This window comes from Vulpes vulpes, chromosome 10 (genome assembly GCF_048418805.1).
Source record: "Vulpes vulpes isolate BD-2025 chromosome 10, VulVul3, whole genome shotgun sequence".
In the NCBI taxonomy this organism is placed as follows: domain Eukaryota; kingdom Metazoa; phylum Chordata; class Mammalia; order Carnivora; family Canidae; genus Vulpes; species Vulpes vulpes.
Genome location: NC_132789.1, coordinates 82,811,203 through 82,838,233, shown reverse-complemented (window position 1 = coordinate 82,838,233; position 27,031 = coordinate 82,811,203). Strand labels below are relative to the sequence as shown.

Genomic DNA, 27,031 nt, shown 5'->3' with positions numbered 1-27,031 from the left:
AAGGAATATTTTTTTCATTTATTTGTGTTTTCTTCAATTTCTTTCAATAATATCTTATAGTTTTCAATATACTGGTGTTTGATCTCTTTGATTAAATTTATTCCCAGATATTTTATTGTTTTTGATACAAGTATAAATGGGATATTTTTCTTAATTTTCTTTTTGATAGTTCATTATTAGTGTATAGAAATGCAACAGATTTTTGCGTATTGATAATGTATCCTGCAATTTTACTGAGTTTGTTTATGTTTAACCATTTTTTGATGGAGTCTTTAGGTTTTTCTACATATAATATGCTATCTACAAGTAGTGACAGTTTTATATCTTTCGTTCCAATGTGGATGCTTTTCATTTCTTCTTCTTCCCTAATTCCTCCGCTGTGACTTCTAACTTCTGTGCTATGCTGAATTAGAGTGGCAAAAGTGGGCATTCTTTTCCTTTTCCTAATCTTAGTGGAAAAGCTTTTGGCTTTTCACTGTTAACTATGGTGTTAGATGTGGGTTTGTCATATATAACCTTTACTATGTTCAAAAACATTCCCCCATACCTGCTTTTTAATAGTTTTTTAAAAATTATAAATAGATATTGAATTTAGCCAAAATGTTTTTCTGCATCTGTTGAGATGCAGATCATGTGAATTTTTTTTCTTCATTTTGTTAATATAGTATATCACACTGACTGATTTGTAGATACTGAACCATCCTTGCATCCCTGGAACAAATTCCAAATTCTTCTTGATTTATGTATTGCTTTTACGGTGCTGCTGAATTTGATTTGCTAATATTTTATAGAAGGTTTTTATATCTAAGTTCTCGAGGAATATTGGCCTGTAATTTTCTTATTTTGTGGCATCCTTATCTGGTTTTGGTATTAAGATAATAATGACCTCATAAAATGGCTTTAGAAGAGTTCCCTCCTCTTCTATTCTTCGGAAGAGTTTGAGAAGAACTAATGTTTATTCTTCTTTGAATGATTAGTAGAATTCACCAGTGAAGCTATCTGGTCCTGGCCTTTTGTTGGGAGATTTGTGATTATTGATTTAATCTTACTAGTTATCAGTCTGTTTAGATTTTGTATTTCATCATGTTTTTGTCTTGGTTGGTTATATATGTCTAGGAATTTATCCATTTCATCTAGATTGTCCAACTACTTAGCATATAATTGTTCATAGTAGTCTTTTATGATCCTTTGTGTACTGTGGTATCAGTTGTCATATTTCTTCTTTCTTTTCTGATTTCATTTGAGTCCTTTTTCTTTTCCTCTTGGTCAATCTACCTAAAGGATTATCAATTTTATTTATCTTTTCAAAGAATCAGCTCTTAGTGTTATTGTCTTAACACTTGTCTTTTGGTTTATTTATTTCTGCTCTCATTTTGTTATTTCCTTTCTTCTACTAATTTGGACTTTGTTCTTTTTCTAGTTCTTTGAGGTGTAAAGTTATGTTATTTGAGACTTTTCTTGTTTCTTGAGACAGGCAATTTATTGCTATGAAATTTCTTCTTAGAACCGCTTTTGTTGGGCAGCCTTGGTGGTGCAGTGGTTTAGCACCGCCTGCAGCCCAGGGTGTGATCCTGGAGACTGTGGATCGAGTCCCAAGTCAGGCTCTTTGTATGATGCCTTCTTCTTCCTCTGCCTGTGTCTCTGCCTTTCTCTCTGTGTGTCTATCATGAATAAATAAATAAAATCTTAAAAAAAAAGAACTGCTTTTGTTGCATTCCATAAATTTTGTTATGTTACATTTCCATTTTTGTTTGTCTCAAAGTATTATGATTTCTCTTCTGATTTTTTTCACACACAAGTTTCAGTAGATGCTGTTTCATTGACACCTATTTGTGAATCTTCCAGTTTTCTTCATATAATCGATTTCTAGTGTCATGCCATTATGGTCAGAAAAGATGCTTGATATGATTTCATTTATCTTAAATTTATTGAGACACATTTTGCAGCCTGACATATGATCTGTCTTAGAAAATGTTGCATATTCTTCCACTTGAGAAGAATGTATATTCTGTTGCTTTGGGATGGAATGTTTCATAAATATCTGTGAAGTCTACCTGGTGTTATTTAAGGCTAATGTTTCCTTATTGATTTTCTGTCTGAATTGATGTAAGTGGGGTATTAAAGTCCCCTACTTTTATTGTATTGTTGTCTATGTATCTCTCTAAGTATGTTAATATTTGCTTTATATATTTAGGTGCTCCTATGTTGGGTACATAAATATTTATAAATATTGTTGGATCGACCCCTTTATCATTATATAATGCCCCTATTTGTCTTTTATTACAATCTATGTTTTAAAGCTCATTTGTCCCTTATAAGTATAGCTATTTCATCCTTCTTTTGTTTTCCATATGCATGGAGCATCTTTTTCCATCTGTTCACTTTCAGTCTATATATCCTTACATCCAAAATAAGTCTCGTGAACAGCATATAGATGGTGGGTTTTTTGATTTTTGTTTTTATCTATTCAGCTACTCTTTGTTTTCTGATTGGAGAATTTATGTCATTTACATTTAAGGTAATTGTTGATAGTTATGTGCTTATTGCCATTTTGTTAATTGTTTTCTAGCTGTGTTTTTTTATTGTCATTCACTTTTTTTATAATAAATTTATTTTTTATTGGTGTTCAGTTTGCCAACATACAGAATAACACCCAGTGCTCATCCCGTCAAGTGCCCCCCTCAGTGCCCGTCACCCATTCACCCCCACCCCCCGCCCTCCTCCCCTTCCACCACCCCTAGTTCATTTCCCAGAGTTAGGAGTCTTCATGTTCTGTCTCCCTTCCTGATATTTCCCACACATTTCTTCTCCCTTCCCTTCTATTCCCTTTCACTATTATTTATATTCCCCAAATGAATGAGACCATATAATGTTTGTCCTTCTCCAATTGACTTATTTCACTCAGCATATACCCTCCAGTTCCATCCATGTTGAAACAAATGGTGGGTATTTGTCATTTCTAATGGCTGAGTAATATTCCATTGTATACATAAACCACATCCTCTTTATCCATTCATCTTTCGATGAACACTGAGGCTCCTTCCACAGTTTGGCTATTGTGGACATTGCTGCTATAAACATCGGGGTGCAGGTGTCCCGGCATTTCATTGCATCTGTATCTTTGGGGTAAATCCCCAGCAGTGCAATTGCTGGGTCGTAGGGCAGGTCTATTTTTAACTCTTTGAGGACCCTCCACACAGTTTTCCAGAGTGGCTGCACCAGTTCGCATTCCCACCAACAGTGCAAGAGGGTTCCCTTTTCTCCGCATCCTTTCCAACATTTGTGGTTTCCTGCCTTGTTTGTCATTCACTTTTTACTTCAGTTCATATACTACTGATTCTTAGATCAGTTTCATGGGAGAAAATTCCATCAGCAATTTCAAACCATATTTACATTCATTCCTCATATTCGTATTAACTATTGTTTTTAATTTAATATGACATTAGGCAGACATTCCAGTTATTATAACCAATTGTGAACTATGCTTGGACTTACAGCACTCTTGTTTGTTATGTAATTTCTAGAAATAACTTCTGAGTTAGTTTCCTATTTGTGAATGAGGACTAATGACAGCATTTCTGAAGTAAAATAAACAGGTATTATTTTAATTTCTGCCTCAAAACAATAATTAAAAATATGACTCAGTAAAATAAAGGCAATGGGAGTTAGTGGTTTGAGTTTAGGTTAAAGTCATATTCCCTGAGTTTGGTGGGAGTTTGTTTGTTTTTAACATTTTATTTTCAACAAATTTCATTACCCAGATGTGAAATCAACAAGAACATTTCTTACTTGAGGCATACTTCAGAATACATGGTTCTAAATGATATATACATAAAACATTCCATCCAAGAAAAATAGAATACACATTTTCCTCAAGTACACACAGAAGAATCCCCTGGTTAAATAACATAAAAAGAGACATAACAAATATTACAAATTTTAAAAGACTGAAATCATACTAAGTGTGTCTTCCAACCATAATAGTACAATACTGAAGATCATTATTAAAACAAAGCTGAAAATTCTATAATGTAATTTTTAAATATTTAATATGTAAATATTAAAAACATACTATTGCACAAGTAATGAGTCAAATAAGAAATCAAATAGCAGATCAAACTCTGTCTTCAAACAAAAGAAAAAGAAAAAATATTCCAAAACCTACAAATGCAGCAAAAGCAGATGTTAGAATGAAATTTATTCTATAAATCCTATATTAAGAAAAAAAAAAAAAGGGATCCCTAGGTGGCTCAGCAGTTTAGCGCCTGCCTTCTGCGTAGGGTGTGATCCTGGAGTCCCGGGGATCAAGTCCCACATCAGGCTCCCTGCATGGAGCCTGCTTCTCCCTCTGCCTGTGTCTCTGCCTCTCTCCCTGTGTCTCTCATGAATAAATAAATAAAATCTTAAAAAAAAAGAAGGTTCAAATAAAGAACATTACACCACAAGGAACTAGAAAAAGAAGAAACTTAGCCAAAATTTAGTAAAGGAAGAAAATAACAAAGAAAAATCAGAAATAAATAAAACAGAAACATGAATTAACAATAACAATGAAAAAAAAAATGAAAAAAAAAAACAATAACAATGAAAGTAATGACCAATTTTTCCAAAAAATAAACAAAATTGGCAGTGTTTTCACTACTAAGTAAAAAAGGAGAGAAGACTCAGAAACCAAGCAGCTAAGACTCCTGTAATATGAAAGTTTGATGAAGTCACTGAGTTCCCTAAGTCTATTCTCCAGCTGCCAATTCTTTGTCTCTTTTGTTCAGCTTCATTATTTTCCATATTTTGTCTTCTAGGTCACTAATTTGTTCCTCTGGTTCTTCCAGCCAGCTGTTCATTGCATCAAGCCTGTTTCCAATCTTGTTTATTGCATTCTTCATCTTTGATTGATTCTTTTTTAACCCTTTCATCTCTGTGGTAAGGGTCTTACTGATGTCTTCTTTTCTCAAGCACAGTAAGTATCCTTATGATTGTTGCTTTAAATTCTCCCTCAGACATGTTACTTATATATGTTTCACTTAGATCTCTGGCCATGGCCTTATCTTATTCTTTCATTTAGGGTAAATTCTTCTGTCTTGCCATTGGTCTAAGTCTCTGCCTTCTTCTCTGTGTTAGAAAAGACGGTTATGTCTCCTGTTCCTGAAAATAATGGCTTTCTGAAGAAGAGGTCTGTAGTGTCCAGGGCCTGGAATTTAAGGAAGTGTCTCTGGTGTGTCCTGTGTGCACTCTGCTGTTGTGTCTTAGCTGCTCTATTCTTCAGGCCAGTTGTTCTGTTCCTTTCTACTTTTACTCTCTTTCTTGTGATTTGGTGACTTTCTTTAGTGTTATATTTTGACTATAAATATATAGTGGGTAGATAAAACCACTTCTTTAGTCTCCAGAGTGACCTGGTGTAGGAGATGAATCTTTTCATTCAACCCTGCTCCAGTTCTCGTTTGATTCTCAAATCTTTGTGCTTATCCAAGCAGCCTACTTTATATTTAATAGATCCTAGTATTTGAGGATGTGCCAAGACCTGTCAGTGTTCCAAAGAGGAGTATCTCAGTACTTAGGTTCAGGATACCCAGAAGCCAGACCCTGAGGCATCAGGTTTTAGAAGTATGCAAATATATAAAGTCCTGTGGGACCACAAGCATAAATACCCTGGTCCCTAGAGCCAGGCAATCTTGGAGGTATCCCCTGGGGATCAGTTGCAAAAGTCAAGGCTCCAGACAAGTACAGATACTCCTTTATGGGAGATACCGGTGAGGTAGAGCAAGGCAAAGGGAGAACACCAAGATGGTGTCCACAGCCTACATTCCTTCAGAATAGCTCCATAGACTGCTAGATATATTGCCATACCTGAAGCCTCCCCCTTAGTTCTGACAAGTAAAGAAGCCTTCTTCACAGAAAGACTGGAGGGTGTGCCTTGGTCCACTGTTTGGAGAGTGTCCTGGGAGTGGGAGCCTGCCAAGAATTGTTTCTCCAATTGCTATAGTCCCTGAGGAACCCAGGAACACAAGCGACTCTGGCCACCATAGCCAAGTAATCAAGGAACATCCCTTGGGTGGCAGCCACAAAAATTGGGGAACCAGACATAAAAACCAGGGCACCAGACACATATAAAAGCTCCCCTTCAGGAGACACCAGAACTCTGGATTATAGCAGACAGTAATTTGGAAAAATAACACCCGCCCTCTGAGGTCTCTGAAAAGGATTACAGTTAGCCCTTAGATGGGTGTTTAATTAGAGGCCTGCCCCTCGGGCCACAGTCATGATTAGTTAATAGGCCTCCTTCTCAGAAACACTGAGTTCCTAGGTCTGTTGTCTCTTGCTGTGTGATGGGAGTTATAATCCTCTAAGAACTCTTTGTTGATTATAGCCCTGTGGGACTCATGAGCATAAACCCCACTGGCCACCATAGCCAGGTGATATAGAGGTGTCCCCTTGGCAGTGGCCACAGAAATTGGAACACCAGACATGTGCAAAAGCTTCCTTCCCAGAGCTACTGGTATTCTGGAGCACAGCAGAGGAAGAACTTGAAGATGGTGCCTATCTGTCCCCAGAGAGTTTTCCAGCAGGCTCCTAGACGTGTGTTAAATTAGATTCCTGGCCCTCAAGGCAATGTTTTAACATAAGCAGATGAGCCTCCTTCACTTTAAATCTGGGCCTGATTGGCTGCCTCTGAGCTGGGCCCTGGGGTGAGTGAGTTCCAGTTTGCAAGCTCTTTAGGAGTGGCTTCTCAGATTGCCAGTCTTTTGGGTCTTGGGATATGATCTCCATTGCTTTTCAGAGTTAGATGTTTGGGGGCTTATCTCTCAAATGCATATCCTAAAAGTTGGAGTGCCAAGATAGGGTTTGAACCCTTTGCTCCTAAGGGAGACACTCTGGGTTTTGAGTTCTCTCCCAGTTGTGGGTTGGTTGCCATGCCAGGGATGTTGTTGATGACAAGTTTGTGTCCCAGCCACTCCTACCCACTCTGATGTGGTTTTCTTCTTGTTTGCTTGATGTGTAGTCATCACTCAGCCAATCTTTGGGGGTTTTTCTGAGATAATTATTTCACATGTAGCTATACACTCAGTGTGTCCCTGAGAGGAGATGAGTTCACGATCTTCTCACGTTGCTATCTTGAACCAGAACCTCCAGACGTTATATTTTTAACCTCCATACCTGTGGACCTTATTTGGAAACAGGGTCTTTGGAGATGATCAAGTAAAGATATGATCATTAGGGTTCCCTAATCCAATATGGTTAGTGTCTTTATGAAAGGGGAAATCTGGCACAGAGACAGACACATATAGAGAAAAGATGATGTGAAAACATGGGAGGACACCATCTACAAGCCAAGGAATGCCTGAAGCTACCAAAAGCTAGGAAAGAGGCATGGAAAAGGCTCTCCCTCAGAGCATTCAGAAGGAACCAACTCTGGTGACACCTTAATTTCGACTTCCAGCCTCCAGAACTATTAGAGAATATATTCTGTCTTTTAAACCACTCAGTCTGATACTTTGTTAGGGCAGCCCTGGGAGATTAATACAGTATTCAATGTGGTATCGGTCATTTTCCTAAAATAACAAAAGATTTTATCTGCGGGGCTGGGAGGGGGAAGGAATAAAACAATGGTAGAGTGGTATGACTTGACATGTGAAGAATGTAATGTTCCTTAATTTTAAACGTTGACATAATAAAACAATTATGGTGGGTGGTGATCAATTGTATACTATCTAAAATAATACAAGGAGATTTTTAAAAACTCCTTAATATCTTATACAAACAATCTTTTCCTACAGTTTTGGCTTTTTACCTTATTCTGTATTCCATTATAAGTATGACTTCATTTGGTATTTTTATTCTTTGACATTTGAAGTGAAACTTATTATCAGGGTATTCAGTTCTCAAAAAAAAAAAAAAAAGGTTAAAATACAACAATATCATCAAAGGTTTTAATATCATCAAAGATGCCACATCAAAATTGATAGAAATTTCATGGTAATTTCTTATATGTCATGGAATAACATTTGCCAGTTTATTAGAAAAACAGCCTTAATAACTAAAAGAAATGCAAAGGATATATCAGTTTTTAGTGTGGTATTTTATTTTCTCTTTCATTTTATTAAAAATTAATAGAAATGTAAGCGCTGTTGAGAGGATTTAAAACCCATCAAATATACAAAGTCTCAACTGAGGCGGCCTCTGCAGAAGGGCACGGATGATATGGAATGATAGGCAGACTTACTTTGCATCATACGCCCTTTCTCACTGTTAGAACAAGCACCTTGTGCATGTGTGATTTTTTTAATTGGGAAAACTAGCTAATTTTAAAAATTCCATTGAATTAAAAAGTATTGAAAAGGACAGAAGTTTTTTGCAGTTGGTAAAAATAGTGGTGAAGATTAAAGAACTGTTATAGATCCAATCACATTATTAATGAAGTAGAAAAGTGGGGGCAAATGTTAATTATTGATTGGTTTTCAGATGGCAAGGGAAGCCCGAATCTACAGCGCTATTAGAAATATAAGACAAAACCTTTAAATAAAGACATAAATTCGAAATCTGAAAATTCATACACAGGAGTTAAATTAGTGATATTTGATAGATGTGGAATGACTCTCTTGGTCTGGACACTTAACCTGACACAGAATTGAGCATCAGGCTAAGAATGAAGCCCAGCAGGGGCAAAAATATTAGATTGAGCAATAGACTTAGATTTTCTGTTGACACTTCCACTTACTAATTGTAAGAGTCAAGGTAGATTATTGAATCATTGTGGATCTTGCTTTCCTCATTTCTAAAACAAGGGCATGGGAGCAGATGCTCTTTGCTCTTAGCTCACTTCCAGCCCTGATTTCTATGTCTGCTTAAATGGCTATTGAAAGATCAGTCCTTAAAAACACTGCATGTCAACTTCTTTACTTATTAGGGAAAGAAAAAATGTCAGTTTAGGAGAAGCAGAGATAGAGCTTAATGTTAATGTTGGTTATGCCACTCTTCCTTATCTTAAAAAAAATCAATTCTAGTCTTCAGAGAATTGTTTTGAGGATTAAATGAGATAAGTGAAGTGTCTAGTGTTCTTTTGTGACATAGGCTGATGTAAGTTTCACATTCTCTCTCTCCTCATTCTTATGTATATCATTTAGAGTAGGCTGGGAAGAATTACAGTACTGCTAAGACCCAGTGTCAAGTCAACCAGCAGCAATTCCAGGGAATCCCCAGTTAAAACCGGAGTGGGTGCTCATGAGGCCAGTCCAGGAGCCAAGGGCAACCTAAGCGAGTTTTGTGTTAGTGTATGGCTAACTCTTCCAACTTGCTGCTGCTCCTCTTCTCTTCTGCTTGGCATCTCCTTCATCTCATCTCATTCCTCCTGCAATTCCATGCATTTTATCTCTGTGCCCTCATCTTGTGCTCCACCATTGATGTCCTCCACGTTCTCTGGTAGGACTACACAGAGGAAGATGAGAATCTACCACACAGCAATTTTTGTGGAAAACCTCTCTTTAAATTATTCTTCTTTGAGCCTATATTTTTATTAAAGAGCAAAAGCCACCTGTTCCACTTTTGTTCAGGATTTTCTTATCTTGGAGAGGGATGTAGAGGGACAGCCTTGCTCCATTAAGAACATCTTTTTTGTCTTTCCAAGTGGTAGGATCACTTCTGTGTGGGGCCATAGGTCCTGAGAGCCTATTTTCTTGGTCTCAGGAGCTTGAAGGAAGGTTTTTTCCTGCTTGTCCCTATTATTTCACTCGGAAGCCAGGCTACTTTATGCAAATGAGGCAGTGCTGAAGAGCATAGCTTGGGTGGAGAATAGAAGGGCAGAATTACCTAAGCATTTATGATTCCTAAATGTTGATGTCCAAGAAGACATGCTATCAGCATGATGCTAAGGATCAGGAAAATTTTCTATGAATAACAGATGGATATGGATTTCATAAATTGTAAATAGTCCTCAATTGTTTAAAACTGGGCTAAGACTCTGGAAAACAGTGTGGAGGTTCCTCAAGAAGTTAAAAATAGAGCTACCCTATGACCCAGCAATTGCACTACTGGGTATTTACCCCAAGGATACAGATATAGTGACAGGAAGGGTTACCTGCACCCCAATATTCATACCAGCAATGTTCACAATAGCCAAACTGTGGAAGGAGCCATGATGTCCTTTGACAAATGAATGGATAAAGAAGATGTGTATACACACACACACACACACACACAATGGAGCATTATTCAGCCATCAGAGAGGATGAATACCTACCATTTACATTGACATGGATGGAACTGGAGGATATTATGCTGAGTGAAATAAGTCAATTGAAGAAAAACAATTATCATATGGTTTCACTCATATGTGGAATATAAGAAATAGTGAAAGGGACCACAAGGGAAGGGAGGAAACTGAGTGGCAAAATTTTGAGAGGAGGACAAACCATGAGAGACTCCTTACTGTGGGAAACAAAGAAAGGGTTGCAGAAAGGAAGGTGGAGGGGGGGATGGGGTAACTGGGTGATGGGCACTGAGGAGGGCACATGACGTGATGAGCACTGGGTGTTATACTGTATGTTGGCAAACTGAATTTAAGTAAAATTTAAAAAAATAAAACTGGGCTGAGAACTTATGTTGTTCAATTCTTGAAGATGAACGAATTTTAGAGCTATTTTGGATCTTCAAAGTTATCTAGTCCAGACCCTAACTTACTAGATGAAGAAGCTGGATAGAATAATTAAATAATTTTGCTATGGCCACCTAGTTTGTTAATAGCAGGTACTAGACTTGGATCCAGAGAGCTCCATAACTGTGTCAGCATCCTGCCCCTTCTATGTCATAGTCAACACAAATACACACAAGCTACCCGTGTAATGCATGGTTCTTCAAACCAACTTAACAGATTTAGACTAAATAAAATGTATTTATAATGTACATATTGGCAGTAACAGGTTAGAAAGGTATATTAGTAGATATATATGAAGTGTTTTTTCTCATACATGAGGTAGGTGATATTATCCCCATTTCTGATTTGCAGAAACTAGGATTCTGAGAGGTTAAATGACAGCCAAAGAATGTCAGGGCCAAGAGAAGAACCTCTATCTTCAGATTTTAGGTTTGACGTTCTTCCCGCTATCCCACACTATTTCCCTATACAAAGGTTTGCTCAGCAGCAACCTCCTAAAGTTGACCTTCTGGATTTTTTTCTTGATTTATTTTTATTAAAACTACAATAAAAAAGACTTCTGAAATAAAATTGGCCCTGTCATAATCATGAATAAAAAATTGTATCTCCTTTTTTATATCCTCTGTCATTTGTCACCTTGTCTAACCATCTGCCTTCATGGTCCTTTCCCCAGCTCTCCCTTGCCTAAGATTCTCATTTGTCCAGTGGAATCCCATTCCATCAGTGGGTATTAGTGACATGACCCATTCATGACTTCATCTCCACTGTCATTTTAGCCTATCCAGAGTATGCATATAAAGGATGACTCTCTAAAAATCTAAATTCATGTAAGCTAATACCACGGAGAGGACTTTGAAATATAAAAGCAAAATGAGAGAGAAAACAATTAGTGAACTTACTGAACACACAGGTTTGGGTGGTATTATAACAAGGCTGTTTGTCATGTGTTGAAATCCATGTGTGAATTAGGCTGTTCAGTGGTAGAGGTGGGGGTGGGTGCCTGGGTGGCTCAGCTGGTTAAGCGTCGAACTCTTGATTTCAGCTCAGGTCTTGATCTCAGGGTCATGAGTTTGAGCCCTGCATTGGGCTCCAAGCTGAGCATGCAGCCTACTTTAAATAATAATAGTAATAATAATAATAATAATAATAATAATAATAATTGTAGGTGGGTTAATCTAGAACAGGGAAAACTAAAACCAGAGGAATATTTAAAAGGCATTAAGAGTGTAGAGGAGAGTGGGCTTGTCTTTTGGCTAAATAGATGGAAAGGAAGGATAACTTCTAGACACGACCAGCAGGAGACATAGCATCAATATTCAAATATAAGGCAAGGCTTTGGAAAAAGGAGGAAAAAAATGACTTTATATATAGTATGTATAACAGAATCAGTGTAAAAATTTTGAGATGAGAGACACCTGGGTGGCTCAGTGGTTGAGCACCTGCCTTGGGCCTGGGGCATGATCCTGGAGTCCCAGAATCAAGTCCCACATCGGGCTCTCTGCATGGAGCCTACTTCTCCCTCTGCCTATGTTTCTGCCTCTCTCTCTGTGTGTCTCTCATGAATAAATAAATAAATCTTTTTTAAAAAATGTAAGACAAGTGTAATATAGAGGAAAAAGGATGTAAGCAGATTATTTAACGAAGAGAAAATATGATATGAATATACAGGAAAATACCCAGCTTCTCTGAAATGAATTTGAGTAATTGTGAAATACAATTTAACACTTCCAAAAATACAAAAAAAATCATAATTCTTCTAAGTAATTCTTATTATTGTTAGTGATAAGGTAAATCATTTAAATGGTTCTGGAAAACAATATGGCAAAGCATAGCAACTATAAAATTTTCCATACCTTTTTATCTATTAATAACACTTCCAGAAATTTTTAAAAATATTTTAAAGATAGAAAAATACATGAAAGTGTTCATGAAAACATTTGAAATGGAGAAATAATCTAAAAATCTGAGCCCTAAGCAGATAATTAAAGTATACTTCTCCTTCGAAAAAATATTATAGAGCCTTTTTTAAATGCTATTATGAAATTATGTAATATGGAAAATAGTTTTAATAAAATAATTTAGATAAGTAGAAAAATTACATTCATCTCTTTACCATTGTGTAAGAATTATACATGGATATAGAAAAGGAGTAGAATAAAATTTGACCAAAATAAAACATTTTGATTAATTAATCCTGTTACTGTTAGTAAATTTTCAGATTTTTCATCATGTTTCATTCACACTAATATTTTTGCCCTTAAAAAAAGGAAAACATATACTGCATTACGTTGCATCTTTTGCTATCATTTTTATGTTTTAATTACATTTTCAACATTCTTTTGTATTTTGGGTCAGTGTTAGGAGCAATAAGCATCTCGGTTTGCCTTGGGACTGAGGGAATTCCTTGGATTTGACACTTTCAGTGCTTAAACCAGAAAAATCCCAAACAAATCTCAATGAATTGGTCACCCTGGATAGAGTGAACATTAAAATGTTCTTTTATTTTTCTAAATCCAGCATTTTATTCATGGACTAAACAATAGTGAGACAATAACATCTTTGTTATTTGTTATTTATAGATTTTGACAGGCATATAGTTATTTTGGGTTTTAAATGACTTGTATTTTCTATTTAAATTGCTATCATATTGTAAAATTTGTGAGGATGATGCCTCCATCACACACAGAATGCTGTAAGAATAAACAGCACTTGAAGCGACAAACAGCATCGCATTCAATGTTTATCTTTGAAAATGATTCACCGTGGGCACTGTGGATATTTTGAAGGGAAAAAAAAAAAAAAAACAAAAACAGCTTCAGCTAAATTTCCCAGTGGCTGCTGCTGATTCACAACCAAAGTTCTGTGTTGGTTCTCCCACTGGGATCTTTAAGTCCTAGTGTACTTTCCCGTCTACTCACATCTTTAGTACAAGAGAAGTTCACCAGGGCATTTTTTTTTTCCTCTTAATAGTTAAAAAGTAAATCCTATTTTTTGCTTCCTTCTACTTTTAACCTACTTCTAAATTTGCATCTTAAAAGTCTCTTGGGAGGAAACTTCCCCAAAAACATCCTCTGGGAGAGCAATGTATTATTCTATTCAAGTTTCCTAGTACCAATATGAAGTAAAGCCAATCCAAATGGACACTGATTACTCCAACATACCTCCCAACTAAGACTCTTGGTTGACTGCAGGTCTGTGGACAGCATTTTTCTGTTAATCCTTGCGTGGTTGCAATCTCTGACTCTTTCTACTACTGCATTTTTGGATTATATTCCAAGAATGGATCTTAAAAGTGAGCACTACTGTATATTTTCAAAGGTGTATCTGACTAGATCAGTATTAGAAACTGAGTCACTTTATATTTGAATAAAAGTGAATTTAATAATTAAAGTGGTTTTTTTTCTAGAAGTTAAGTGAGTTAGCATTGCTCTTTCTATATAAATTAATTGTCACTTTTCAGGGCATGTCAGTTTATTCTCCATCTACTATGTGTACATGTTCATAAGACCTTATAGTATTTAATGAAGAGATCCTTTTTAAGTATTGATAGCCACAAGAAAATTATTCCATGTTTGATCTGTGTTAAAGAATCAAAGTCCAAGATCTTTGAATGGAACTTAGAATAAAAATGTAATTAGGTTACATCCCTGAAGTCTGATATATCTTTAAACAAGACTGCAAATGAAACTTTATTAGAGCTTCAAATGAATTATTTCATTGCCTTTTTTTTTAATTCATTTTCTTCCCCTTCTCTTTCATGTCTGTGTTACTGACATTGCTGCTGTATTTTACCTATCTTTTTCAGGGTGTTTTAATTATTTACTGCTTAACGAGTAGCACAGAGAGGAAGCCTCATTCAGAGGTGCCCGCTCTGCAGCAGGTTTTTCTTTTTCAAAGCTTTGCAAGGAGGTCTTGCACAGAGCCTACAGGTCTTGCCACACTGAATAAATCGTTCTGGAGGCAGTATTTCCTCTGAGTGGCTGAGAGGAGGCACTGCCCTAGAAAGAGCTCTTCAGAGGTACCACTGACCAAGGGCGGGAGAGATGCCGGATGGAAGTTGGATGAAGTGTGCTGTTGCACCCATTCCTGAAGTGTCTCTTAGGATTGAAGAAGTGACACAGTTCCATAATAGTTTGAAAGTATTCCATGTAGCAAGCATGGCCAGATTCTCTCCAAGTGGTAAATCTGAAAAACAACAACAATAACAACAGCAACAACAACAACAACAACAACAACAACAAACCCTGAAAAGATAAAAGGGCAGGAAAAGCTTCTGAATGCCTACGAAGGACCAGGCACGCTGCATGGTGCCCCAGCTAGTTTAATGCCCTTTACAACCATACGCTGAGGCTGGCATTGTTATTCTTGATTCCAAGCACTTAGAGAAATGGTGTGAACGGTCCAATTACATCATGGGCTTTAAGGTTCAAACCTTGGTCTCTGCCTTTAGAGTCAAACATTGGACACAGTTTCTAAAATGAGGTCACTTGAGGGAGTGAAGCCACCATGGGCTTTGATGTGGGCCTAGGGAAGGGGACCACTGTGGCTCATTATCTCATCTCTATAGTATAGATACTAACGTGTAGAGAGAGCAGCTACTGTCATGCAAGGCACATGGTGAGCACTCAGCTAACACTGTTTTTCTCCCTCCATACTCACCTACATATGGTATTTTCAGTTTGTTAGGTTTCCGTAATACTCTAAATAGCACATGCTGATTGCCAATCAAAACAACCATGTGTTGAGGAAAAGTTAATAGTCCCTCACCCGCCTCCATCCTCTGTAAGTTAATCAATACTGTACTTTGGTGTATATGCTTCCAAACCTGTCTCTTTGCTCATGTAAACGTATACACATAATCAGAATGTGCTTTGTTTAAAATGATGAACAGTATATAATTCAAGGAAGAATTACATTATTGATTAAGTCCAGTGCAATATAATTCATTAGTTGATCTAACGTCAATACTAACTTTATTTCTCCTCAGACTTTTATGCTTGTCGACACTTTTTACTTAGTATTTTAAGATGAGGTGGCAACCATTAAAGTAAAACAATTTATTATATGAGGGAAATAGTAAAACTCTGTAAGCTCTACAATGGCTCGTATTTAGTCCTATTGTTTGTACATTTTTTAAAAAAAATATTCAAATAATTTTGATACTTACAATTATGAACATTTAAGAATTAGGCTGCCTAATACATAGTCCTTAGAAATGATAAAACTTAGATAGAAACTAACTATCTGGGATGCCTGGGTGGCTCAGTGATTGATCATCTGCCTTTGGCTCAGGGCATGACCCCGGGTCCCGGGATCGAGTCCCGCATCAGGCTCCCTGCATGGAGCCAGCTTCTCCCTCTGCCTATGTCTCTGCCTCTCTTTCTGTCTCTCATGAATAAATAAATAAAATCCTTTAAAAAAGAAACCAACTGTCAGAGGCTTATTACTGCATAAAGCAGTCAAGCTTGTGTACCATTTCCATCACTGACCACAATCCACCTATCTAAATTTACAAACAACAATAATTAATATCAATTCCTTCAGAATATTGAGGAAGTGCAGGAAAATCTTCTGGATTTTAAAAATTAACTTGCTGGCGGTGGGGGTGCCTGGGTGGTTTAATCATCGTTAAGTGTCCAACTCTTGATTTTGGCTCAGGTCCTGATCTCAGGGTCATGAGATCAAGCCCTGTCTCTGCTCCATGTTTGCTGTGGATCCTGCTTGAGATTCTCTGCCTCCCTCCCCCTCTCCCTCTACCCTTCCCTCTCTCTCCCACTCAAAAAAAGAAAAAAAATAACTTACTAGTATTGCAAACATCAGTGATTAAACCCTTGGTAAGATTCTTGCACACTTGTCTTCCTGTCTTCCTGGGATCCATTTCATTGCCTGGCTTCGTGACCCGTATTTTTTAACGGGGGTGTGGTGACATTCCTGTAATGTCCATCTGAAATCTTTGTTCAAAATGATAAAGAAACAATTCCATTTTTAAAATAGCATCTTAAAAGTATCCCAAAGTAGCTACTCAAAAGTTACGGGCATATTTTCTTCCTGATTCATTAGGGATGCGATTGAGTTACAGAACAAAATCTTTGTTTTCCAGCATTCCATTTTGCAGTGATGCTTGGTGGGTTATAGTCAGAACAAATCTCTGACAAGAGACAAACCCTCGCAAGTGATAGTTTCCACTGGGAAGTGTGACAAGCCCTTAACTATTTCGGCATACACAGTGCCTCTATAATTATCATAGTTGAATGTAAAAACCTAAAGATAATATAAATTGTTCATGCAGTTAAACTGAATTGGAAAGCAATGTCTTTTGTTTTTTACAAAAGAGCGATAACATTTTTCCCTTTTTGCTGCTGTTCAATATTGCTCCTAGCAGATTTTATGTCTAGGTTGTATGGAATAGTAACTTAATGCCAAAGATGTCCAGTAGCTTCAGATTAAAATGTAATATAACATACATAAAGCTTTATTGTTCCTTTAGGTTGTTGTTTTAAGCTGAAGTGGAATATTTCCCTAAATTCTTCAACAAATGTGTGCGATTTACAACTAAATATGCTTAAGACTTATACCAGTGCTGCTAAAGAAATAGGCCTTATGGACCTGTCAAATTATTTTCATGCAATTGTTTCTGTAGCATTATTTTTACTGGCAAATGTACAAGTTGATAGAAAAGGAAATAATTAGCTACTTTCAGAATTGCTGATGCATGGAACTAAAGGAGGCCAGTCTGTGCATCTTAGAGATTGTGACATTTTAAATTACCTGAACAATACAGGGAGCCGTCTTTGGACATAATTAACACCTTGCCTAATTACTGTCAGGTCTAGACAGAGTCACACTTTATTTATGAAATATTATTTTATTCAAACTTGCTTTCACGCTTATTATATTGCAAAGTTTAGATTTGTGTGCTGTTTTCCTAAGTGGAGCAACTTCTTTTTTTTTTCCTCTCTCTTTTTTCTTTTCCCTCCCCCTTCAAGTAATCAATGCACTGCTGAATGAGTTCATTTTAATGCACTCAATCATGCCTCTAATGTTCGTAGCTTACGGGCGCAAGCATCAGTAATGCAGGAATGTTATATGGCTTTAGTTTGGGCCATTTCATAAAATATTCATGGAATCAAAAATGTGCATCAAAATAGCGGCTGGGAGAATTACATTTATGTTCCTGCTTTTATGGCAGCTTCACATTTAAACCCATTTGTGTTAATATCTAGTCAATCTTCCTACTTTAAAAAAAAACTAAAATGGGAGAGATCATATACATTCTCTTTTGCTTAATATTTGTTCTAGACATCTGCTGTGATACAACAAATATCTATAAACTTTCAGAGATGTTGTGTAGGGAAAAGGGGTAAGCAACAATTTGGATAATACCCAAATATATAAAATCTTATTTTCTCTACATAACGTTTGTCTTAACATCCTACCAAGCATTTTGCAGTTTACCACACCGTTTGGGTATTATTTGTATTTTTAAATAAAGGGGTGGATTTCTTGTTGTGTGGTCTTTAGGTAAAGTGAAACTCCCTTGTAATAGTTTTATTTTGAGAGTGCACTTTCTTTTGCATGACAAACTATAATTGCATACCAATCTCCTTATTGTGTATGTAGATGTCATGTAATTGTTTTTAAAACAAACAAACAAACACCGAAAACTGAGGCTTAGGATACTTCTATCCATACCTGGACACTCTTGTTTTACACACTTGTTCTGTGTATCTCCTAGGTGTTTTCTGATAGTACTTCATATTATTGAGTAAACTGATTACTGATGGTATTGGTGGAGGGCCATCTCAACTCCCTCCCACGAGATATTTTGGCTCCATTCTCTTCCTTGATTCACTTGAAATATTAGTGAAGTCTCTGGGTTTTTGCTTAGCATTGAACCATGCATTCCAGGCACTTAGTTGAACACTAGTTGTCTTCCTTGTTGAGGCTGCTTTTGCGATCTTTGTTAGGCATAGGAATGATGAAGATTTGCTTGTAATTCCTGCTGCAATGTTAGAAAGCTCCTGTGTCCCCAGAGACCTTTCCAATGGATGAATATTCCTGAGGGCTCCTCTTTTCTCTCCTGTATTCAGTTAACTTTTATTTTTGTGATACCCTGGTGTAATCCTTCCTTCTGCCCTCTTCTTCAATGGAAAATAATGTTACCACTTGATAATTCCGGGGAAGTACAGTTGTCTAGACATGTGTCCTTCCACAAGATTGGTTGTAGGATCTGGAAATCTCACCTGGTTCTGGTATTTTAAAGTTTATTTGGTGACAAAGGGTTGACTATATATGAACACTTTACAGAAGTTACAAAGGGATGCTATGAACCAAAAAATTGGTTCATATTGAAAAAAAATGGTTCATAATCTTCATTTATTTTTACTTTAGCTTTATCAAAATGACCACTATAATGATGGCTTTTTATAATATTTCTCTCAGGTATATTAAATTTAATTTTCTTCAGATAAAGTGGGATACATTATATCTTATTAATTACCTAATCTTAATATTAATATCAGTCTTTACCCAGAAAGTAAGAAAATCTTTGAAATCCTACTCACAATTGAAAATATAAATTAAATGGAAATCATTCCATTGTTAACCATGCTTAAAGGGAAATACTTGTATATTTGAATTGTTCTACTCCCTTCATACTATAGACTATATTTTAATATTTTAAAATCAAATATACCATATTATAATATGTGCTTTCAACTTCTGACCAGCCTTTAGAAATTGTAGCCAAGTCATTTGTGTGCTTTTGATCATTTTGGATCAAAACCTTGCTGGTCTGTTTGCCACCAAATAGATTTAGGAATGCATCTCTACATCTGAGAAGGACTGGAAAACTCTACTTTCTTTGTTTAGGCACCTCGGTTTAAAGTAGAAACCCCAGTGGCCTCATCTGTGACAATGTGGTTAAGGAAGGGGAAGTGACTCCGTGAGTAGCTACACGTGGCCACAGCTGACTAAGTCCGGGGCACCCTAGGAGTCCAGGAGCCCAGTGGATGTCAACACACAATTTATGGGAAAGTAGGGAGTTTAGATGCAGGATGCATAGCTGGTTTTACATCAGACTCCTTCAGAAAGACCAGTCAGAAGCACATCAGAGGCTAATATCTGTGCTTTTATATTAGAAATTACCTGCAATTGCCTGAATAGAGTCAAGAATTCTAGAACTGGAAAATACTAGAAACCATAAAAACATTGTTTTTAACTTGAGAGATTTATGTCTGAAGAATGTAACTTACTTTACCCAAGTTCCTGACTCTTGGTTTGTTGGCTAGGAACTAGTGTGGTAGAACCAAGTGGCATGGGTTTTTGATGGTCCCAAGTTTAAATCCCAAACATTACTTTTTAGCTATTTAGCTATTTGAGTCATTTAAACTTTATGTGTCTTAATTTCCTCCTTAGTGTAAAAGTGATAATCATATATACTGCATCAGTTTTTGGAAGGTTAAGTGAGATGATGTATGGGGGAAAAACCTTCTATTTTGACGAGCACCCAGTAGGCCTTCTGGAAAGAGTAGAGCCCTGTTCTCTTTCACCTGAGCACCTTGGACCAGGCTCCTTCCTCATGGGAGACCTTAAGTTTACTCTCCTGAGAGCTAAACCTTGGCCAATAATCATGAGCTAAGTAAGACACTGATATGAGCCCTCAAAGCCTCAGTAAAAATCAAACTCAACCTCATTCTAAGGTTGCCTGCCATAGTAACTAACTGACACCAATGTTCCCGAACCCCCCTTCATTTCTGTTTAGACAGCCTGTCCAGGATGCTGAATAGCACCAATAACACAGCAGAGAGTCTGGCTGTTGTGGAATACAATGACATAATCCCCACCTTTTCCCACTATTCCCCACCTTCAGCCCTCTCTCCATTTCCTCCACCTCTTCTTTCCCTACTTTCTACCTTTCTCTCCCTCCCCCTGCCTCTTCTTTCTGTTCCCAAGTAAATCAAATCTTGGACATGGCCATCAGTTCTCATAATACTATTTACATCTTTATGCCTCATTTGCATCTCATTATAATGAGTTGGGTTATCCAGAGCTTCACCTCTTGGCTCTCCTTCTGGAATTGTGATTCCGTTATTTTATAACACACCTTTGGATCTTCTTTCCATCTGGCTATTGTGTGTAACCACAGATGCCATTAGGTCCTTCCTAGTCTCCTTATAGTCCCAGCTTTTTTTTTTCTAGAACTATCTGGTTTACTCACAGTTCCTGTAAATACCTTTCCCTATTCACATGGTCAAAGAGAAATATGTACCTGTACTTTATGAGTAGATGGATGCTGGTTGGAAAAAAAAAAAAAAAGAACTCTGGCATACATCTTTCTAGGAATACAGGGCTATACTTTACAGGCAGAAATATAGTTAACAGAGGAAACATAACACACATATATGTCAGTGCTCCATTTGAGTTTTAAAAAAATGAGGGTCATGGGTATTTGGAGAAAGGTGTTTCTAGTGAGAGGTGCTACAGGAGAAAGATGAGAAAGTATGCCTGCTGTTGTGGGAAATAAGAGAAAATCTGTGAGTTAAATGTGAAGATATACTAGAACAGTGAACTTCAACCTTGAATATTTGCATCAAAATGAAAGAGGATTGGGCATTATCTTTAAAATAGTTTCTATCATATATTTTATTACAAAACAAAAATATTTTGATAGAAACATTAGACAATGCTGATAATCAGAAAGGCAAAAGAAACTATCCGTCATCTATTTAACACTGATAATGCTTTGTAAATGTTTTCTGATGTTTTCCAGTATTTTCGCTTATCACAAACACCTGTCCATGTAATGAAATATTCCTCTCATGTTTATGGCTTTGTAGTCTTGTATCATGTGAAAAGTTCATAATACAAGTTTCTAAGCATCTATCCTGTACACCTTCCCTCCTCTATGGATGTGTCCTTGTGCACATGGCCTCCTTCTACATAGTGCTACAAGGGCTCAGACTGGCCATGTCTTGACCCAGCTCCTTTTAGAGATTATTTGCTGATTGTCTACCTCTGTTTATTGTATTTCTTTGTGAATGCTATTCTGATTTATGTGTGTATTTTTGAATATGTCAATACTAATTTGGACAGCAAATTCAGAGCAAAAACAGGGAAATTATATGTAAGAGTCACGGCAGGGGCTGCAACATCCTGTATAATCTAACCTGTGATATGTAAGGAAACCTATTTGAGAAAATATACTGAGCCTGATAAGACTTCCATAGATTCATTTAATCAATCATGGTAGTCCTGTTATAAAGACTCAACTACATTTTTTGGAAGAAGAAAAAGTTATAGTTAGAGAATACTAATTTAGGTATTGAACCTGTATTGGTCCATTTCTCACAATAACACCTTGAATAGTTTACACTGTTATCCTATTTTGCAAAAGACTTAAACTCACACACAGAGAGGGTAGGAGTAGCCTGACGCTGAACAGCGGAAAGGGTAAAGCTGAGAAAGAAACGCAAGCTGTCTGCTTAGAGCCTGCACTCACCCTCAACCACTACTATGGGAATGCCTACATACAAGTGCCTTTCCAGTTCATTTCAATTTAGGTAACTCCCAATACGATAAAAGAGTTTTTACACTATAGGATATTGTGAGGATTTTCACAAGGCAATTCACACGTAAAATACAATCAACAGTGTGGAACTGCAAACTACTCTTCCAGAAATGTACTTGCTCATATTTCAAGGAGTGAAATCACTGAAAGCTAATTTAGAGTTTTGGCTTTGAGAAGATATATTTTGAACTGTATTATGAAATATAAACCAGAAAGGCAGTTAGGTTGTATTTTAATTATTAAAAATGACATGGAGTATACAAATGCCCCTATAATAATTGAATTTGAAATTTGTAACAGACGCATCCTCTCTCAAGGCACCTGAATTCTTCTTGGGAATGAAACAGATGCTGTCTGTTGAAAAGCAGTGTAGGATAATGGATTCAGACTGCCTGGATACACTAACCCACTAAACATGCAATCATGGGCAAAATTCTTAACTTCACTTTCTCTTCTGTAAAATGGAGTCATAACAATCCCTTTTTCACAGGAGAGTTTTGAAGATTAAATGAAAAATTCATATAAACCATATAGCAACATTACCTTTCATATATAATGTCAAATAAAGGTTAGCTAACAAAATTGCTATTAGTAATTATTACTGGGTTTCACACTGTTTCTAGACACGTGTAATCCTAGCCAATTTCTACTTGCCAAAACACATCCCTCCAGGAGGAGTTCATCCAAAATCATTGCTGAATCTGAGGTCCAAATAGAGATCACTCCTTGCCCAGCTTAAATCCTCTTCATCCTTAGAAATTCTTAACTGTATTCCAGGGTTTCCACCCCCCTTTAATAGTAAAACATAAGATGTATACAAAAATTTTTGAAAATATGTTCTGGCCTGTGTTTATATTTATGAATGGCTTTTATTCTTCAGGTCAGCTTCTGGAAGCTGCTGAGCATTATGAAGCATTCCATCAATTGACGGAAGGGCGGATATGGAAGGATGAGACAGGCCGCTTTCTCAGCTTGTTGGCCTGTGAGAGTCTCCTGAGGACTTACAGATTACTCTCAGACAAAATGCTGGAAAATAAAGAATACAAACAGGCCATCAGAATTCTAATAAAAGCTTCTGAAATAGCCAAAGAAGGTGGGTGGAAAAGCACACTCTCACATTGCTTCCTTTAATGGGCAGACACTGCTTCTCCCAAGAGTGAAGTAAAAATCCTCAAGTGTTTGGGTGATTATTTCCTATGAAATGCAAAGACAAATGCCATCAATATACTTTCAAATTTCACTGTAAAACAGAGGTGCCTTCGTGCTGACAACAAGAAATCCATTAATTTCTTGAAAGCTCTATCTCCAAAATTACAACCCTCTGGGAGTAGTGTTATAAAACAATGAACCTGTAATGAGAAGGTAAGGTCATTTGCAAAAGTTAAGGGCGTGTGTGTGTGTGTGTGTGTGTGTGTGTGTGTGTGTGTGTTTTAGGTTGTATATTTCTTTTGCTCTGAGAGATTTTCATTGTAAATTCCCTGTAGTCAGATCATTGGGAAGATAATGACAAATATTTAGTTAGAAGTAACAGGAAAATAGAACTCTGATATGTTTTGAATCCATGCCTGTCAAAAGGTGGCCTTTGCACTGGCAGCATCAGCATCACTAGAAGCTCCTAAGTAAAGCAGAATCTCAGGCTCCACCCCAGACCTACTGCCTCAGAATCTGCAGGTTAGCAAGTTCCCCTGGTGATTCATATGCACACCTGCAACAGTCAAAACGCTTTCATGAGAGCTGATTGTATCCTTAATATGGTGTATCATTTGTATATCATTTGTATATGTATATAAAATATAAAGAAAAGATTTGGAGCATATATTCCTAAGTTTTTACTTGGTGAAATGCAAAGATATTTTATTACCACAATTTATCAATAGAGTAGACTTTTCATGAAGGAGAAAAAGAAGCTCTGTGCTTTCCAGTGTATTAGCTCAAGGATATGTTTAATTGATTGGGTTATGGTTTATTTGGAGTAAATAGGCCTGAATTTCTGGTTGTGATTTTAGTTTTCTAAAAGAGTAAAAGTAAACATCTTATCTTATTCTGTTACTTCTTCTTAATGATATTATAATATTCATAGGAAATCACCCTCATTGCAAGATGTATCACATTGAATGAACTGCTTTTGAGTGACTGGTGATCTAGTACCTTCCCCAAAGGGGTAAACACTGACATAAATAGTTAGCTCTTAGATCAATTTCAGCAGCTAACTTTAGTCACATGAAAAGTTATGTGGAATCTCAATGTAGAGTAATGTATCAATCAGGAAAAGGTATTTTGCTTTAGGTTCACAATTGCTAAATGTAAGATAGTTTATGAAGGAAGGAGGGAAGGCTCCAAGGGTCTGTTTGCCCAGTCAGAGCCTGCCAGGCAGTCTTCCTTTTAAAAGCATCTCTTACTTTTCAAAGGACAGATAAAGAGAACAGGAGAAATCTTATGCTGTAATAATTTTTTAAATATCTTTTAAAACTGATAAATATTTGCCCCCATACTTCTTGTATGACAAAGTATATAGGTTTAAGGGATCACACAGTATCTTTACAAGAGCTCTGACAACTGAACGTTCTGGGACAAAGCATGTCCTACTTTGGTTAAGGACCCTGATGCAGCAAACTGATGATTGCCTGCCTAAGGCACGCCTTCCACATTGGTTTACATAATATTTAAGGAATACCGACATCCACTAGGGGCTAGCTCCTTTACTAGGGCACCTTGGTATAATGCGCAAGGATAGCACTGGCCATGCTGTGGTTTCATAATTCTATGATTCTATTATTTTCATATTTCAGTCATTCATTGGCCTTTAGTACATCACAGAGTTGTGCAACCATAAACACTACCCCATACTCACTAGATGTCACTCCCCATACTGTACTTTCCCTCTCCCCTAGCAACCATTAAAGTACCTTGTGGATTTAACTATTCTGGAAAGTTCATATAAATGGAATCATAACAGTGCATATCCTTTATGTCCAGCTACTTTCACTTAGCATAATGTTTTCTTGGTTCATCCATCTTGTAGCATATATTACTACTACGTTCCTTTTTATGGCTGAAAAATATTTCATTGTATGGTGATGTCATATTTTCTTTATCCATTCATCAGTTGGTGAACATTTGTATTGTTCCCACCTTTTGTCAATTATAAATAATGTTCCTATGAACCTTTGTGTACACGTTTTTCATTCTTTTGTCCCTAGACCTAGAAATGGAATTTCTGGGTCATAGGATTTCTCAATGTTTAACTTAAAGACGAGATGACATAGAGTTTTCCAAAGTAGCTGTCCCATTTTACATTCCTACCAGCAATGAGTAAGGGTTTCAATTTATCCACTTTCTCACCAGTGCTTATTTCTGTCCTTTTTTTTTTTATTTCTGTCCTTCTTTTTGTTTATAGCCATATTAGTAGGTGTAAAATGGTATCTCACTGTGGATTTAATTTGCATTTCCCTGTTAGCTAATGATGTTGAGCATCATTTTGTGGGCTTACAGGTCATTTGCATATCTTCTCTGTAGAAGTATCTATTCATATTCTTTGCCCATTTTCAATTGGGTTGTTGTTTTATTATTGAATTAAGTATTCTTTATATATTCCAGATGCAAGTCCTTCATCAGATATATGATTTGAAAATAATGTGTTTTCTTTGCACGTTCTGATATCCATTGAAGCACAAGTTTTTAATTTTGATGAAGTCCAAAATAATCTATTTTTTTATTTTATTGTTTGTGTTTTTAGTATCACAACTAAGAAGGCTGCCACAAATCCAAGGTCATGAAGATTTGCTCCTACATTTTATTAAGAATTGTATAATTTTAACTCCTATGTTTAGGTCTATAATCTATTTAAGTGTGTGTGTGTGTGTGTGAAGGGAGATATGAGGAGGGTCCAAATTCATGTTTTCCATGTGGGTATCTAGTTGTCCCAGTGCTCTTTGTTGTATACACTGTTCTTTTCCAATAGTTTTAGGACCCTTGTCAAAAATTAATTGTCCATAAATGTGAGAGTTGTTTTCTAGACTCTCAAGTCTATTGTTGTGATCTATGTATTTGTCCTTATTCCACTACTACATATTCTTGATTCTTGTATTTGTGTAGTAAGTTTTGAAATTAGTAAATGAGAGTCTTCCAATATTTTTCAAGATTGCTTTGGCTACTCAGCATCCCTTGCACTTCCACATGAATTTTAGGATTAGTTGGCCCATTTCTGCAAAAAGGACAGCTGGAATTTTCATGGGGATTGAACTGAAACTGTCAAGCAATTGGGAGAATACTGCTATCTTAACACTATGACTTCCAATCCATGAATATGGGTTAACCATCCATTTATTACATATTCTGTTTCTCTCAATGATGTTTTGTAGTTTTTAGTGTACACAACTTGGCCCTCTGTCAAATTTATTTGCAATGTTTGATTTTTTCTGATGCTATGAGAGATGGATTTTTTTTCTTTCATTTTCAGATTGTTCATTCCTTGGAGGTAAAAATAAAATTAGCTTTTGTTTATTGATTTTGTATCCTGCTAAACTTGTGTATTAGCCTTAATGGTTTTTTATGTATTCTTCAGGATTTTTCCATATAGAATATTATGTTATCTGCAAGTATAGCTTTACTTCTTCCTTTCTGATCTTGATGCTGAAGGGTTATAGAATATACCATCCCAACAACCACTTTGTCATAAGGAGAATTTTGAGCTAAAATCACTTGAAAAATAAGAGATACAACAAGGGCATGTAATCTCCCCGTTTCCTCCTGAAAACAGGAGATAAAAATTGTTGTGAAAGATGCCCTTCCTGTACCACAAGAAAAGAAACATTCTTCTG

At 36.5% G+C, this 27,031-nt stretch overlaps 1 protein-coding gene across 1 annotated transcript in view; it reads left to right on the top strand.

The window, feature by feature from the left end:
* The window catches only part of TTC29 (tetratricopeptide repeat domain 29), a 247,827-nt gene that overhangs the window by 59,134 nt on the left and 161,662 nt on the right, over positions 1-27,031 (top strand). The window contains exon 7 of the mRNA XM_026018176.2: positions 23,092-23,304. Coding sequence (XP_025873961.2) covers positions 23,092-23,304 — 213 coding nt within the window. The remainder of the gene's footprint in view (positions 1-23,091; positions 23,305-27,031) is intronic.